Source organism: Pseudophryne corroboree, chromosome 6 (genome assembly GCF_028390025.1).
Source record: "Pseudophryne corroboree isolate aPseCor3 chromosome 6, aPseCor3.hap2, whole genome shotgun sequence".
In the NCBI taxonomy this organism is placed as follows: Eukaryota; Metazoa; Chordata; class Amphibia; order Anura; family Myobatrachidae; genus Pseudophryne; species Pseudophryne corroboree.
Window position 1 is genome coordinate 639,903,261 of NC_086449.1, and position 17,838 is coordinate 639,921,098.

Sequence of the window (17,838 nt, forward strand, 5' to 3'; positions counted from 1 at the left end):
GTCGCGAGGGCTACAGGAGAGGAGGGGGTCCACACACGGAGTCTGCACACAGGTCCCCTCTTCTCTAGAGACGCCCCTGCCCTGTACTGCTATATTTTAAATCTGATGAGTGTCGATGGTTCCTGTGAGTTGGGGGACATGCCAGTCATTCTAGAGAACCCTGGTTTTTATATATTATATATTTAGTATACATCTTGTGCGTCTAGCTTGTAACCTTATTGCAACTTTTTGTTTAAGCATTGGATGTTCCCAGGTTAAAAAAGGCATTATTCTTTGCGTAGTATCTGCAGCTTTTTCTATGAACCTATACACCTGTAGGAATCTCTTCCTTCTTGATTCATTCCTGATTCCTGCTGTGTGATTTTGCATGCGTGTCAGACAACAACAAAGGGCAGCGCTGGTCAGGCGTTCACAAGGTGATTGACAGGAGGAGGCCGTTTGTGGATGGTAAATGACCATTTTTTGGGAGTATCCGGTAAAACGCAGGAGTGCCCAAGCGTTTTCAGGGAGGGTGTCTGACGTTAGCTCCAACCACGTTCAGCCTCTTCTCATCGCACTGTAGGAGTAAGTCCTGGGCTGAGCAGACTGCACATAGTGGATTTTTGCGGCTCGGCGTACACATGGGATCGCGCACTTGCACAGCGAATTTACACTCCCCATGGAAGCGCGACTATCTGAACACAGGACAGCGATCAGGTTTGAATCACCCCCATAGTCGTGTAGTTACTACGAGTGCCGACGTAATCAATAAGCACGAAACAGCAACTCTACATTTGAGCTGGCTGGGTTCATGACAGTATCAAACACATAATACAGATTTTAAATAATCATTAAATTTTTTTGAAGGGGAAAAAAAGAAAGAAAGTCCCAACACAAACTGGCCGTGTGTTAAATAGTAATTGCCCTTTAGTTACATGGTGGCGGTAGTGTGATAATGTGGAGATACTTCGCTGCTTTAGGGCCTGGACAACATGCTATGATTTACGGAATCATAAATTGTACTCTCTACCAGAAAATTCTGCGGGAGAATGTCTGGTCATCAGTCCATAATCTGAAGCTCAGGCGCAATTGGATTATATAGCAAGACAACAAGAGCAAGGCCACCTTTGGCTCAAAAGAAACAAAATTAATGTTTTAGAATGACCTAATCAAAATCCAGACTTGAATCTAAGTGACATTCTGTGGCAGAACCTTAATTGGGCAATTTATGCTCGAAAACCCTACAGCGTGGCTGACTTTAAAGCAATTCTGAAGAGAGGAGTGGGTTAAAACTCCTTTACAGCGATGTTAAAGAACTGGCCTCCAGTTAGCTGAACTGTTTGGTTGCAGTTATTGCTGCTTAATGTGGCACAACCAGCTCTTAAGGTTATGGGAGCAGTCATTTTTCAGACGGGTGACTTTCTTTAATGTATGAAACGATCCTTTAAAAAAAAAAAAAAAAAGGGAGATTTATGGTAGACTTACCATTGTTAAATCTCTTTCTGCGAGGTACATTGGTTCCATAGGGAAACATCGGCGTATAGAGATGGATCTTGATCCAGGCACCAATAAGCTAAATCTTTAGACTGTCCCAGGATGCATTGGGGCCTCCACTATAACCCCGCCTCCAGGCACTGTGAGTTCAGTTTCATTAACCAGTCCAATGCAGGAGCAGGCAAAAGAGAAGGTAAATGTTAGTCACATAGAACCACGTTCTCAAGACAGGAGAAGGGCAAACCTCCCAACATGACCCTCTCCAGTAGGGACAGAATGCTCTGTTACTGGACTTCCCACTTAATTTATAATTACCATCACCTGTGCTGAAACACCTTTCTTATCCATTAACCTGTTCAAAACAGGTGATGGCAATCATAAATTAACAGAAAAGTCCAAAAGCAGAGAATTCTGTCCCTCCTGGAGAGGGTCATGTTGGGAGGTATGGAAGGGACTAGCGGCTAATGCCATACAAACCCATAGAAGCTAGGTGCTTCAGAGTGGGCGCCCTGTGGAGCCAAGTGTACCTTGCAGAAAGAGATTTAACAATGGCAAGTCTAACATAAATCTCCTTCGATTTCCACAGGGAGACATCGGGGATGTCCTAAAGCAGTTCCTCATGGGAGAGGACGCTCCGTAGTGGGTATGAGAACCCGGCGTCCATAGGAAGTATCCTGGGAGGCGGAAGTATCAAAGGCATAGAACCTAATGAACGTGTTCACTGAGGACCACTTAGCTGCCCTGCACAATTGTTCAGTGGATGCTCCTCGGCTGGCCGCCCAAGAAGGTCCAACAGACAGAGTAGAATGGGCTTTAATAGCAGCAGGAGCTGGGAGTCCAGCCTGTGCATAGGCTTGTGCAATCTCCATTCTAATCCATCTGGCTAAGGTTAGCTTATTTGCAGGCCAGCCACGTTTGTGAAAACCAAAAAGGTACAAAAAGGGTATCTGAACTCCTGATAGAGGCAGTCCTCTCCACGTATATACAGAAAGCCCTACCACATCCAAAGACCGCTCTTTGGAGGCCAAACCAGAAGAGATGAAAGCCGAAACCACAATTTATTGGTTAAAAAGATTACACCTTAGGTAAATAACCCGGGCGAGTTCTAATAAACTGTCCGTCATGGTGAAATATCAGGAAGAGTGGACGACAGGACAAATCGCCTAGGTCTGACACCCTCCTAGCAGAGGCGCTAGCCAGCAGGAACAGTACCTTGACCGTAAGCCATTTAAGGTCCACTGAGGTTCAAATGTAGACTCTTGCAGGGCATTCAGGACAACAGACAGATCCCATGGCGCCACAGGAGGGACATAGGGAGGCTGAATCCGTAACACACCCTAAGTGAAAGTATAAACGTCAGGAATAGACACAATTTTTCTCTGAAACCACACAGACAAGGCAGAAGTATGAATCTTGAGGGAGGCCAGACGAAGGCCTATGTCCAGGCGTTGTTGCAGAAAAGCCAGAATTCTGGAAGTTCTGAATTGCATCGTAATTCTTAGCAGCACACCAGGTGAAGTAAGAATGCCAGACCCTATAATAAATCCACACAGATGCCGGTTTGCGGGCCTTCAGCATAGTTTGGCTAACCGCCTCGGAAAATCCTTTTGCCCTCAGGAGTGATGCTTCAAGAAGTCGTCAAAGCCAGTCTGGCCAGGTCCGGGTAGACACAAGGGCCCTAAATGAGGTGGTCTGGGCACTGAGGAAGTAGAAGAGGACACTATCGATAGACCCTGCAGGTCTTGGAACCAATGCCTTCTGGGCCATGCTGGAGAGACTAGAAGTAGAATTCCTCCTTATTTGAACTTCCGCAGTACCATGGGCAGAAGTGACACTGGAGGGAACACGTAGGGCAGCCGAAAGTTCCATGGAATTGCCAGTGCATCCACAAACGCTGCTTGAGGATCCCTTGTCCTTGCTCCGAAGACCGGAACCTTGTGATTGTGTCGAGACGCCATCAGGTCCACATCTGGGAGGCCCCACTTGTCCACTAAGAGTTGAAAATACTTCTGGATGGAGGCACCACTCTCTGGCATGTACGTCCTGATGACTGAGGAAGTCCGCTTCCCAGTTTAGGACCCCCGGAATGAACACTGCCGATATGGCTGGCAGATGACATTCTGCCCACTGAAGAATCCTTGATACTTCCCTCATTGCCATGCAGCTGCGAGTGCCGCCTTGATGATTTATGTACGCCACTGTGGTGGTGTTGTCCGATTGTACTTAAACAGGTATGTTCTGTATTAAATGCTGGGCAATTCCAGAATGTTTATCGGGAGGAGAGACTCCTCCTTGGTCCACTGACCCTGAAGGAAGTAAGTGTTGCTCCAACACCGCGCCCCAACCTCTCAGACTGGCATCCGTTGTCAGAAGGACCAGTTGGAGATCCAGAAGGGACAACCCCTGCACAATCGTTGGTCCAGAAGCCACCAGCTCAGTGACAGACGGACCTCCGGAGACAAGGAGATCATATGAGACCTGATCCGGTGAGGCAGGCCGTCCCACTTGGCAAGAATCAATTTCTGCAGAGGGCGGGAATGGAATGGAGCGTACTCCATCATGTTGAAAGCAGACACAATGAGACCTAGCACTTGCATTGCCGAATGTATCGACACTTGCGAACGAGACAGGAAGCATCTTATCTTGTCCTGAAGTTTAAGGACCTTCTCCTGAGACAAGAACAACCGCTGGTTGTTTGTGTCCAACAACGCCCCCAGGTGCACCATGCTCTGAGCAGGGACCAGGGAAGTTTCTTCCAGTTGATGAGCCACCCGTGGGATTGCAGAAACTGGAGCATCATTTCTAGATGGCGTAGGAGGATTTCTGGGGAATTCGCCAGGATCATCAAGTCGTCCAGATACGGGAGGATCCTGACCCCTTGACGGCGGAGTACAGCCGTCATTACCGCCATGACCTTTGCCAGAACAATAGAGCGAAGAGTTTCCATACTAAACTTGAAAACTCTCACGAATTTGTTCAAGGACTTGAGGATGAGACTGGGCCGTGAGGTCCCATTCGGTTTCGGGATTAGGAATAGTGGTGACTAGAACCCCTAGCCTCTCTGAGCCAGAGGCACCTGTACTACCATTCCTGTGTCGAGGAGGGACTGTACCACCGAATGAAGAGTTTTTGCCTTCACCTGATCCGAAGGGACGTCTGTCAGACAAAATCGATGAGGGAGACGATTTTTGAAGGATACGGCGTAACCTCCAGTGACGCCTTCCCATACCCAGGCATCGGAAGTGGTCTTCAACCATTTCTGGGTAAGCCCCAGAAGTCGGCCCCCCACTCTGGGATCCCCCAGAGGGAGGCCCGCCCCATCATGCAGCAGGCTTGTTAGTTTTGGAAGCAGGCTGAAGGGCAGCCCAGGCCCGTTTAGGTTTGGGCTTAGTGGGTTTGGAAGTGTGAGCCTGTTTCGGGTACACCTGACCCTTTGCTTTCCATGAAGGATGAAGGGAGCTAAAGGAAGTACTCTTGGCCCTCGGTACCGAAGGAGCAGTACTAGGTAGACACGCTGTTTTAGCCGAAGCTAAGTCAGCCACTATCTTATTGAGGTCCTCTCCAAAAAGAATATCTCCCTTAAAAGGGAGCACCTTCAGGGTTTTCTTAGAATCCAGATCCACAAACCAGGATCGTAGCCAAAGAATTCGGAGAGCCAGAATGGATGTAGTAGAAGCCTTGGCCGCCAGAATACCGGCATCAGAAGCCGCCTCCTTAATGTAATGAGAAGCTGTGACAATATACGATATAGACATTGTCTAGTATTATCAGAGAAGTTGGAAGGCAGCTCCGCTTCCACCTCCTGAGCCCACGCTTTAATAGCCCATGTCGCTGCAATAGTGGGCCGATGCACTGCACCTGCCTGGGTGTAAATTGCCTTAAAGCAACCCTCCACACGCTTATCCGTCGGTTCTTTCAGAGACTTGATGGTAGTTACAGGCAGAGCTGAGAAAACCACCAGCCGCGCCACCTGCGAATCTACTGGCGGGGGTGTTTTCCAATTCTTACTTAGCTCCGCAGCGAGGGGATAGCGAGCCAGCATCTTCTTGTGAGGTGTGAATTCATTTCTTTCCTGGATTTTCCCAGGATTCCTGACAAATGTCAACTAAATGGTCAGAGTGAGGTAAAACTTGTTTAACTACTTTCTGACGTATAAACCTATCTGGTTCTTTAGGAGCAGCGTCAGGCTCTGGGTCATCAGTAATTTGAAGAATTAGCCCGATAGCCTCCAATAAGTCAGGAACATCCACCTGTGAGATCGATTCCCCATCAGAAGTATCTGGATCAGTGTCTATGGGGTCAGTGTATACGCTATCCTCATCAGACGAGGTGTCTGGGATGTGTGTGGATTGTGAATAAGTACCCCTGCTTAGAGGACCCCTTGGTTTTAGGCGGGCAAGAGTTAGATTTGTGTTTGGTCAGTGATTGGTTCAATTGCTGTAACTGATTATACAGGTGATCTGCCCATGGCGGATAAACCGCAGGGACCATAAGCGGTCGTACCGGCACATGAGGTCCCATAGGGGGCGTAAGTTTAGTTACAAGCGTACTTAATAACATGGAGAAAGTAGCCCAAGGTGGGTCATTTTGAACCCCCGTTGCTACGGTCCCACTGGGGGGTAAGGGACCCACAGAACCTGAACCCTCAGCTGCTATGTTTTCCTCCAACGTGTTTGCAGCATCACCACCACGCAATGTGGGATCAGCCCCAACTCCATTGCCCCTTGTAGCCGACATATCTGAAAGCTCAATTCAAGGCAACCCAGTACAATAACAGCAGCTAAATACCTGACAAGAACGCCCTGTGTAATGTATCACCACAAACAGAGGATTCAAGAGGTATACAGTGACTGAAAATCAGAGAGAAAAAATAAGAATTTACTTACCGATAATTCTATTTCTCATAATCCGTAGTGGATGCTGGGTTCTCCGAAAGGACCATGGGGAATAGCGGCTCCGCAGGAGACTGGGCACAAAAGTAAAAGCTTTAGGACTACCTGGTGTGCACTGGCTCCTCCCCCTATGACCCTCCTCCAAGCCTCAGTTAGGATACTGTGCCCGGACGAGCGTACACAATAAGGAAGGATTTTGAATCCCGGGTAAGACTCATACCAGCCACACCAATCACACCGTACAACTTGTGATCTGAACCCAGTTAACAGCATGATAACAGAGGAGCCTCTGAAAAGATGGCTCACAACAATAATAACCCGATTTTTGTAACAATAACTATGTACAAGTATTGCAGACAATCCGCACTTGCGATGAGCGCCCAGCATCCACTACGGACTATGAGAAATAGAATTATCGGTAAGTAAATTCTTATTTTCTCTGACGTCCTAGTGGATGCTGGGGACTCCGAAAGGACCATGGGGATTATACCAAAGCTCCCAAATGGGCGGGAGAGTGCGGATGACTCTGCAGCACCGAATGAGAGAACTCCAGGTCCTCCTCAGCCAGGGTATCAAATTTGTAGAATTTAGCAAACGTGTTTGCCCCTGACCAAGTAGTTGCTCGGCAAAGTTGTAAAGCCGAGACCCCTCGGGCAGCCGCCCAAGATGAGCCCACTTTCCGTGTGGAATGGGCTTTTACAGATTTTGGCTGTGGCAGGCCTGCCACAGAATGTGCAAGCTGAATTGTACTACAAATCCAACGAGCAATAGTCTGCTTAGAAGCAGGAGCACCCAGCTTGTTGGGTGCATACAGGATAAACAGCGAGTCAGATTTTCTGACTCCAGCCGTCCTGGAAACATATTTTCAGGGCCCTGACTACGTCCAGCAACTTGGAATCCTCCAAGTCCCTAGTAGCCGCAGGTACCACAATAGGCTGGTTTAAGTGAAACGCTGAAACCACCTTAGGGAGAAATTGAGGACGAGTCCTCAATTCTGCCCTGTCCGTATGAAAAATTAGGTAAGGGCTTTTATAGGATAAAGCCGCCAATTCTGAGACACGCCTGGCTGAAGCCAGGGCTAACAGCATTACCACTTTCCATGTGAGATATTTTAAGTCCACAGTGGTGAGTGGTTCAAACCACTGTGATTTTAGGAACCCCAAAACTACATTGAGATCCGAAGGTGCCACTGGAGGCACAAAAGGAGGCTGTATATGCAGTACCCCCTTGACAAACGTCTGAACTTCAGGAACTGAAGCTAGTTCTTTTTGGAAGAATATCGACAGGGCCGAAATTTGAACCTTAATGGACCCTAATTTTAGGCCCATAGACAGTCCTGTTTGCAGGAAATGCAGGAAACGACCCAGTTGAAATTCCTCTGTAGGGGCCTTCCTGGCCTCACACCACGCAACATATTTACGCCAAATACGGTGATAATGTTGCACAGCTACATCCTTCCTGGCTTTGATCAGGGTAGGGATGACTTCATCCGGAATGCCTTTTTCCTTCAGGATCCGGCGTTCAACCGCCATGCCGTCAAACGCAGCCGCGGTAAGTCTTGGAACAGACAGGGTCCCTGCTGGAGCAGGTCCTTTCTTAGAGGTACAGGCCACGGGTCTTCCGTGAGCATCTCTTGAAGTTCCGGGTACCAAGTCCTTCTTGGCCAATCCGGAGCCACGAGTATAGTCCTTACTCCTCTCCTTCTTATGATTCTCAGTACCTTGGGTATGAGAGGCAGAGGAGGGAACACATACACTGACTGGTACACCCACGGTGTTACCAGAGCGTCCACAGCTATTGCCTGAGGGTCCCTTGACCTGGCGCAATATCTGTCCAGTTTTTTGTTGAGGCGGGACGCCATCATGTCCACCTTTGGTTTTTCCCAACGGTTCACAATCATGTGGAAGACTTCTGGGTGAAGTCCCCACTCCCCCGGGTGGAGGTCGTGTCTGCTGAGGAAGTCTGCTTCCCAGTTGTCCACTCCCGGAATGAACACTGCTGACAGTGCTATCACATGATTTTCCGCCCAGCGAAGAATCCTTGCAACTTCCGTCATTGCCCTCCTGCTTCTTGTGCCGCCCTGTCTGTTTACGTGGGCGACTGCCGTGATGTTGTCCGACTGGATCAACACCGGCTGACCCTGAAGCAAAGGCCTTGCCTGACTTAGGGCATTGTAAATGGCCCTTAGTTCCAGGATATTTATGTGAAGTGACGTTTCCATGCTTGACCACAAGCCCTGGAAATTTCTTCCCTGTGTGACTGCTCCCCAGCCTCTCAGGCTGGCATCCGTGGTCACCAGGACCCAGTCCTGAATGCCGAATCTGCGGCCCTCTAGAAGATGAGCACTCTGTAACCACCACAGGAGAGACACCCTTGTCCTTGGAGACAGGGTTATCCGCTGATGCATTTGAAGATGCGATCCGGACCATTTGTCCAGCAGGTCCCACTGAAAAGTTCTTGCGTGGAATCTGCCAAATGGAATCGCTTCGTAAGAAGCCACCATTTTTCCCAGGACCCTTGTGCATTGATGCACTGACACTTGGCCTGGTTTTAGGAGGTTCCTGACTAGGTCGGATAACTCCCTGGCTTTCTCCTCCGGGAGAAACACCTTTTTCTGGACTGTGTCCAGAATCATCCCTAGGAACAGCAGACGTGTCGTCGGAATCAGCTGCGATTTTGGAATATTTAGAATCCACCCGTGCTGTCGTAGTACTACTTGAGATAGTGCTACTCCGACCTCTAACTGTTCTCTGGACCTTGCCCTTATCAGGAGATCGTCCAAGTAAGGGATAATTAAGACGCCTTTTCTTCGAAGAAGAATCATCATTTCGGCCATTACCTTGGTAAAGACCCGGGGTGCCGTGGACAATCCAAACGGCAGCGTCTGAAACTGATAGTGCCAGTTCTGTACCACAAACCTGAGGTACCCTTGGTGAGAAGGGCAAATTGGGACATGGAGGTAAGCATCCTTGATGTCCAGAGACACCATATAGTCCCCTTCTTCAAGGTTCGCTATCACTGCTCTGAGTGACTCCATCTTGAACTTGAACCTTTTTATGTAAGTGTTCAAGGATTTCAGATTTAAAATAGGTCTCACCGAGCCGTCCGGCTTCGGTACCACAAACAGCGTGGAATAATACCCCTTTCCCTGTTGTAGGAGGGGTACCTTGATTATCACCTGCTGGGAATACAGCTTGTGAATGGCTTCCAATACCGCCTCCCTGTCGGAGGGAGACGTTGGTAAAGCAGACTTCAGGAACCGGCGAGGGGGAGACGTCTCGAATTCCAATTTGTACCCCTGAGATACTACCTGCAGGATCCAGGGGTCGAGCCCACTGCGCGCTGAAATTCTTGAGACGGGCCCCCACCGTGCCTGAGTCCGCTTGTAAGGCCCCAGCGTCATGCTGAGGACTTGGCAGAAGCGGGGGAGGGCTTCTGTTCCTGGGAAGAGGCTGCCTGCTGCAGTATTTTTCCCCTTCCTCTGCCCCGGGGCAGATATAAGTGGCCTTTTGCCCGCTTGCCCTTATGGGGACGAAAGGACTGAGCCTGAAAAGACGGTGTCTTTTTCTGCTGAGAGGTGACCTGGGGTAAAAAGGTGGATTTCCCAGCCGTTGCCGTGGCCACCAGGTCCGATAGACCGACCCCAAATAACTCCTCCCCTTTATACGGCAATACTTCCATATGCCGTTTGGAATCCGCATCACCTGACCACTGTCGCGTCCATAACCCTCTTCTGGCAGAAATGGACAGCGCACTTACTCTTGATGCCAGAGTGCAAATATCCCTCTGTGCATCTCGCATATATAGAAATGCATCCTTTAAATGCTCTATAGTCAATAATATACTGTCCCTGTCCAGGGTATCAATATTTTCAGTCAGGGAATCCGACCAAGCCACCCCAGCACTGCACATCCAGGCTGAGGCGATTGCTGGTCGCAGTATAATACCAGTATGTGTGTATATACTTTTTAGGATATTTTCCAGCTTCCTATCAGCTGGTTCCTTGAGGGCGGCCGTATCAGGAGACGGTAACGCCACTTGTTTTGATAAGCGTGTGAGCGCCTTATCTACCCTAGGGCGTGTTTCCCAACGCGCCCTAACCTCTGGCGGGAAAGGGTATAATGCCAATAATTTTTTAGAAATTAGCAGTTTTTTATCGGGGGAAACCCACGCTTCATCACACACCTCATTTAATTCATCTGATTCAGGAAAAACTACGGGTAGTTTTTTCACACCCCACATAATACCCTTTTTTGTGGTACTTGTAGTATCAGAAATGTTCAAAACCTCCTTCATTGCCGTGATCATGTAACGTGTGGCCCTACTGGAAAATACGTTTGTTTCCTCACCGTCGACACTGGAGTCAGTGTCCGTGTCTGGGTCGACCATCTGAGGTAACGGGCGCTTTAGAGCCCCTGACGGTGTTTGAGACGCCTGTACAGGTAATAACTGATTTGCCGGCTGTCTCATGTCGTCAACAGTCTTTTGTAAAGTGCTGACACTATCACGTAATTCCTTCCATAAGACCATCCAGTCAGGTGTCGACTCCCTAGGGGGTGACATCACTATTACAGGCAATTGCTCCGCCTCCATACCATTTTCCTCCTCATACATGTCGACACAACGTACCGACACACAGCACACACACAGGGAATGCTCTGATAGAGGACAGGACCCCACTAGCCCTTTGGGGAGACAGAGGGAGAGTTTGCCAGCACACACCAGAGCGCTATATATATACAGGGATAACCTTATATAAGTGTTTTTCCCTTATATAGCTGCTGTATAGATTTATCTGCCAAATTAGTGCCCCCCCCTCTCTTGTTTTACCCTGTTTCTGTAGTGCAGGACTGCAGGGGAGAGTCAGGGAGCTTCCCTCCAACGGAGCTGTGAGGAAAAATGGCGCCAGTGTGCTGAGGAGATAGGCTCCGCCCCCTTCTCGGCGGCCTTTCTCCCGCTTTTTTAAGGAAAAATTGGCAGGGGTTAAATGCATCCATATAGCCCAGGAGCTATATGTGATGTATTTTTTGCCATATAAGGTGTTTTTATTGCGTCTCAGGGCGCCCCCCCCAGCGCCCTGCACCCTCAGTGACCGGAGTGTGAAGTGTGCTGAGAGCAATGGCGCACAGCTGCGGTGCTGTGCGCTATCTTATTGAAGACAGGACGTCTTCTGCCGCCGATTTTCCGGACCTCTTCAGTCTTCTGGCTCTGTAAGGGGGCCGGCGGCGCGGCTCTGGGACCCATCCATGGCTGGGCCTGTGATCGTCCCTCTGGAGCTAATGTCCAGTAGCCTAAGAAGCCCAATCCACTCTGCACGCAGGTGAGTTCGCTTCTTCTCCCCTTAGTCCCTCGGTGCAGTGAACCTGTTGCCAGCAGGATTCACTGAAAATAAAAAACCTATACTTAAACTTTTTTACTAAGCAGCTCAGGAGAGCCACCTAGTGAGCACCCTTCTCGTTCGGGCACAAAAATCTAACTAAGGCTTGGAGGAGGGTCATAGGGGGAGGAGCCAGTGCACACCAGGTAGTCCTAAAGCTTTTACTTGTGTCCAGTCTCCTGCGGAGCCGCTATTCCCCATGGTCCTTTCGGAGTCCCCAGCATCCACTAGGACGTCAGAGAAATACACAATAAGCATATCCTGTGAAACCCTATATTAAATAACCCTGACGCACTTAGCCCCCTCAGGTTACAGAATATAGAGATAGCAATCTGAGGGGCAGATGTATTAAGAATGGAGAAGTGATGAAGAAGTGATAACTGGAAGGTGATAACGCACCAGCCAATTGGCTGCTGTCATTTTTCAAACCTGTAATGATTGGCTGGTGCGTTATCACCTTCCTCTTATTTCTGCTTTATCACTTCTCCAGGTTTAATACATCTGCCCCTGAGTGAGATGCACAAAATGGAGGTCACACAGCAGCTATATGCACGCACACAGTCACATTGTACAATGCAGAAATTATGACATGCAATAAAACTGCACTGGACTAGCAATACAAAGTAGTACTAAGTATAGCTATGCAATCAATAAGTATATCAATGCACAGTAAATACTGGATGTATATCACAGGGTACTTGTACTACATAACCCTGACTAAATGCACTGTTTCTTAACCAACACTGTCGGCAGACATGTAGAATACGTAAGTGTCCTGTAAAATGCACAGCGCTGACATGCAGGCTGCTTTACAGAGGAGGATTTGCCCAAACAGTCCCAGGATCAGCTCAGCTTGCTAGAATGGCGCCCAAATACTGACAGGGAGTTAGGGAGAGAGAGAGATGCAGCTCCAGGGTGGGAACATATACTCTAAATGGCACCCTGGGGCTGGGGGAGGGGCTACAAGTCAAAGCCTTATCCCCTTGCTGGACTTCACCACCGAGTACTGCAGGCCTTGTAGCAAACTGTTTTTAGTAAAACCGGCCTGTGCCCTTGCCCTGGTGAACTAGTGGGGTCCCTGTACTGCCACAGTGTCCACGCCAGCGCGCGCAGCCCGCCTCCCACCGGCCGCGCCGGATCGCGGTTTCCAGCGGGTCCCGCCTGGGGGACCCACTTACCTCCTCCCCGAGTGCGGCCACGCGATCCTTGAGAGCTTCGGTGGTGTGCCTGACAGATGAAAAGTGACGGAGCTGCAGCAGATGTCGTCTAACTGACAACTAACACTTACAGTGTCTCTGCTGCAGCCCTTGAAGTCTTCAATATTCACTTAAGAAAGCTCTTCTGAGGGCTGCTGGAGCAGCCCACCTGTTGTATGCCTGCACTGCATGGCACCAACTACAAAACTGAGCTCCTGTACACGGAGGCAGGGTCAGAGAGGAGGCGGCGCTATGCATTCTGGGAAGTTAAAGCTTTTAGCCTGTTGGTGTCTCGGATCAAGATCCTACTCTACACCCCGGCGTTATTCCCTGTGGAACCAAGTGTACCCCGCAGCAGAAAATATGGAATGTAGAAAGACAAGTGGTGTAAGTTCAACAACGCAGCATGTGAAGATGCGTGTAGATGATGACACTAAAACTATTGGATGAGCATTGTGAATGCCTGAGGTGTTGGTACAATGCAAATTTGTTGAGTTTCTTTTCCAGGTGGAACCATGGGTCGTACACTTGACAAGACTGAGTAGTTAAAGGGAACCATTGTTTTTGGCTGAGATCATGGCCATAGCCTAAAGGAGGTGGCGGCGTTTGTTGGTGTGCCCTCGATGACAGAGAGTAATATCCATCTACAGTGGAAGCAGCATGGACACCAAGAATCTCAGCTGCGATCTCCTCCAGGCTCCAGGCTATGGCCATGCTAGCGGTCAAAAACAATCGCTCCCTTTTGCCACTTGGTCACGTCACTTGTACAACCCATGGTTCCACCTGAAAAAGAAACATCTCAACAAATTCGCATTTTGTCAATACCTTAGACATTCACAATGATCATCCAATAGTTTTAGTGTCACCATCTACACGCATGTTCATGCCCCACATCATTGAACTTATACCACTTGTCTTTCCACATTATTTTGTCTGGTGTGTTTACCTACACTCTACAGTAGCTCTCCACAAATTTTTAAGGGTTGTGAAGAAAAACCTAACAAAAAAAACAACAACAAAAAACAACACCACACCACGCTTTAGACAGTTAAGCTGTAGTCCTGCTTAGAACATTGGTTCTAATGCTCAAGAGATGTCACTAATTGCATCAAAATGTGATATTTACAGAGTTACATATTGGTTACTCTTCAAAAATACATGTACAGTCCCATGTTTTAATTTCACTTGCTTTCTGCATGTACATACAGGGATCGTGTTAAATCTCGGCTCTGTTCAGCAGCATCAGAGCTTTAATGGACAATACAAAAAAAGGCATATGCAGTCTTTAGATGGAAGCATAAACAGGGAAGAATAACAAAGTAGTATTAATGCATTTATAGGGTAAATACTACACTTGCATAAGCATCAGCAACTACTGTAGATTGTTTGATAAATAGTGACCCAGCTCCCATGTTTATCTATTCTTACAACCTGTCCCCTATAAGAATGGTGAGTCCCAAACATTTCAAGCAGAGTATGTATATGCATTCTTTCTTTTTTGCCATTTGTTGGGTGTGAATACTGGTAAGGGCAACATGGCTACCTTCACTAAAAAGATGATCATACTCTTAACAATCCTTCCCAAACCATACTTGCTGGTGAAAAGGTTTCCTCCTAGCAGTGATACAAGAAAAACATATTTAGTATGTTAGGCAACATTTTTTTAATGGCAAAAAAAAAAAAGAAGACAATGCAATTAGCATTTACTTTAAAATAAACACAGAACATCAGTATTTGCCTTACAGAAGACATTGAACATCTCAGTTTGAGAAAATAACGTGAAAAAAAAGTGCAGCCACAGCGAAAAACAAAACACACATAAAATAAATACTTATCTACAACTGTTTGACTGAAAAGTTGATAACTTGCCTTACTTAGGTTTCATTTGTGTTACCCTAAACGTTTTATAAAAAAGTATATTAAACCAAGAATATGTACTGTACATTCGCCGACAACTTTCACAGCTTGTGACAGGTGACTCCTGTCTTGTTGGACCGGACTTTTACCCCTTGGTCTCATTAGGTTACGAACTTAAAAGAAAAACTACAAAAAGAAAAGACCACTTTAAAGATTAGGCAGGGAGCTTTCCTTCTGCAATATTCCTTTCATATTCAGACAAATTTCACAACATATTGTTAAACATACTCAAAGTAAAATAGCTGTAATATAAAAGACACCATTAAATAAATCAACAAAATGTTATCATAAAAAAAAAAAAAACACAACAACACAGTATGTTTAACCTGGGCTCATTTGCCGCAACAAATCTAACTTACAGTAACAGGAAATATTTAGATTTTTAAATGTGCATACTATTAGTTTTTTGGTTTCAAGGTTTAAAAGTATAATTTTCCCCAACGAGATGTTTCCAGAACCAGCACTAGATTTTTGGGCAGGAACGGGAAGGGGGAGGTGTTATGGTTTGGCACAGTGTAATATTGCATGCACATGTAGGGGGATACTTTATTACATATATTCATTCTAATAACAATACTCATTACGTCCCTGAGCGTCATTTTCTAGCATTAAAGCCATGCTACATGGTTGTTTTGCTACAGTGGAAGGATTACCAGGGCGGATAGCAGTAAACGTGGGGCAAAGAGTTAAAAACAGTTTTAGATTGCAGTAAACCGCAATTTAGACCATCTGAGGTTTAAACTCCTGACTTAGGGACAGATTCTGTGTATGGTATTGCACCGCCGTAGGGAAGCAGCTGTGGAATACCCTACAACTAAAATGCAAATGCAACAGGAGGTACCTGTAGGAAATAAGATGCCTCCACCATGCATCTGCCATCCGAATGCTGAGCCCAAAGACGCAGCATCGGATCCCCATCTGGACAATTGGTCGCAGCCCACACCATCAGATTTGTACGTAAATCAGAGAGTTTGCATACACATCTGAATCAAGCCCTCAGTTTGTTCCCAATTGTGTATTTGTGACCTTCATTTGTATGCATGTAACATTTTTTCCTGAATACAAAAATGTGATTTTACAGAACCACAAACTAAAAGAGACCGTTGTCCATTTAGCCCATGACCTGTACACGAAACCTTTGCCAGATTTGGAAATAAAAACTTGAACAACTTAATTTCCAGAAGCACACTCTGAGGTTATCACGCACAGATGTGGTTGGTGTAGCGTTACATGTAACAAAGTACCGATTTTTGGTGACAAGGGATACAGATCAGCATCAGTGATTGACAGTCTGATGCTGTTTAGAAGCGACGATTGCCTCTTTCTCCAAAAGGAGGCATGTCGCTGCCCTTGCAGGGGAGGGAAAAGGCCAGGAACTTAGAGATTTTCTGGCCTCTAGGTAGCAGCCGGCTGATGGTGTTGGAGATGATCAGATTGGATCAGTAATGCAAGCAGGAGACGCGACACCTCCTGCTGCATTGATATAGTAGAGCTGCATCACCATATCAGAGCTTCCATGTAAGCAGCAGCGATAGCGGCTCCAACCACAACTAAATTAGCTTCACGGTCCCCAACTGCTGCATGATGAGCACAACAGCAAAAGACGCAGGGCCGTCATTTGTTCTAACACATAGAAGGCGTAGGTCATGAACACACCACCATTTGTAAAAACTGTGTGGACTGTGTGCAAGACTAAAATAAATGTAAATGAATAATAAGTAACATTAATGGTGCTTAACACATCCTCTGCAATAGAAACAGAAGGTCAATATCTGGCAGCTGAAGAGCTAAAAAGTCAGTAATACTCCAATTCATTTTATAACTGGGAAAAAATAAAATAAAACACTATTGCTGTTGGCACCACTCTGTCACTCTTCAGTGGCTTTTGGCAGTGATCCTGCAGCTCACATATTAGTCTGGACATGGTGACTGCAAGGGTGGGGGGCATGGATTGCTGCTTACTTCCACCATGTGCGACTTATTACCTATGAGAACCTCCTGTATCCCGCTTCTGTCCTGAATGCAGTCTTCATTATACAGATGTCTAAACCCATCAAAAAAATCATCCGTCTCCATGACATTTCTAGGAGTGTGCTTTATATGAGGGAAGAAGGCATCTGGGATAGGCTGGTTTGTGGTCACTGTTACACAGTGTGCTGGTGTAGTATAGCCCGCTGATGGAACACAGCAAGAGACTTGTTCCTTGTGGTGATAGTCCTGAACGTCTTTTCTGGCAGACATCAAAATGTAGACTGGATTGGACGGAGTTTCAAGGCACCGGTCAACCAATTCTTTACAACTGAAGAACTTGGCTGGGTCAACCTGTAAAATATACAGTTCTGTTTTCATCTGATCTATTATTTATATAAACATAAGAACTTCACTTTTGCAGGCACCACAATGGGCAAAAAGGTAGAAGTGTGGTGGTTATGACTATTGCCTTTCTTGTTCAGCAAAGTCCAACCGTGTGATAGAGAAGTAATTGAGGATAAGGGGGACAGAATAAAAATAAATCATTTTATATATATATATATATATATATATATCTATATATATATCTATCTATCTATCTATCTATCTATCTATCTATCTATCTATCTATCTATCTATCTATCTATCTATCTATCTATCTATCTATCTATCTATCTATCTATCTATCTATCTATATATATATATATATATATATATATATATATAATAAAAAAATAAGAATTTACTCACCGGTAATTCTATTTCTCATAGTCCGTAGTGGATGCTGGGGACTCCGTAAGGACCATGGGGATTAGCGGCTCCGCAGGAGACTGGGCACAACTATAAAGAAAGCTTTTAGACTACTGGTGTGCACTGGCTCCTCCCACTAAGACCCTCCTCCAGACCTCAGTTTGGATACTGTGCCCGGAAGAGCTGACACAAGTAGGAAGGATTTTGAATCCCGGGTAAAACTCATACCAGCCACACCAATCACACCGTATAACTCGTGATA

The 17,838-nt window shown here is 46.7% G+C and overlaps 2 protein-coding genes across 6 annotated transcripts in view; one reads left to right on the forward strand and one right to left on the reverse strand.

Annotated features, from left to right (window-relative positions):
• Nucleotides 1-17,838, forward strand: part of SEPTIN8 (septin 8) — a 362,068-nt gene that overhangs the window by 313,526 nt on the left and 30,704 nt on the right. The gene's annotated exons all lie outside the window — the stretch shown is intronic.
• CCNI2 (cyclin I family member 2) overlaps nt 14,578-17,838 on the reverse strand; it is a 148,261-nt gene continuing 145,000 nt past the window's right edge. Inside the window, exon 6 of the mRNA XM_063928177.1 lies at nt 14,578-17,177. Within this exon, the coding sequence (XP_063784247.1) occupies nt 16,767-17,177 (411 nt within the window). The 3' untranslated portion in view covers nt 14,578-16,766. The remainder of the gene's footprint in view (nt 17,178-17,838) is intronic.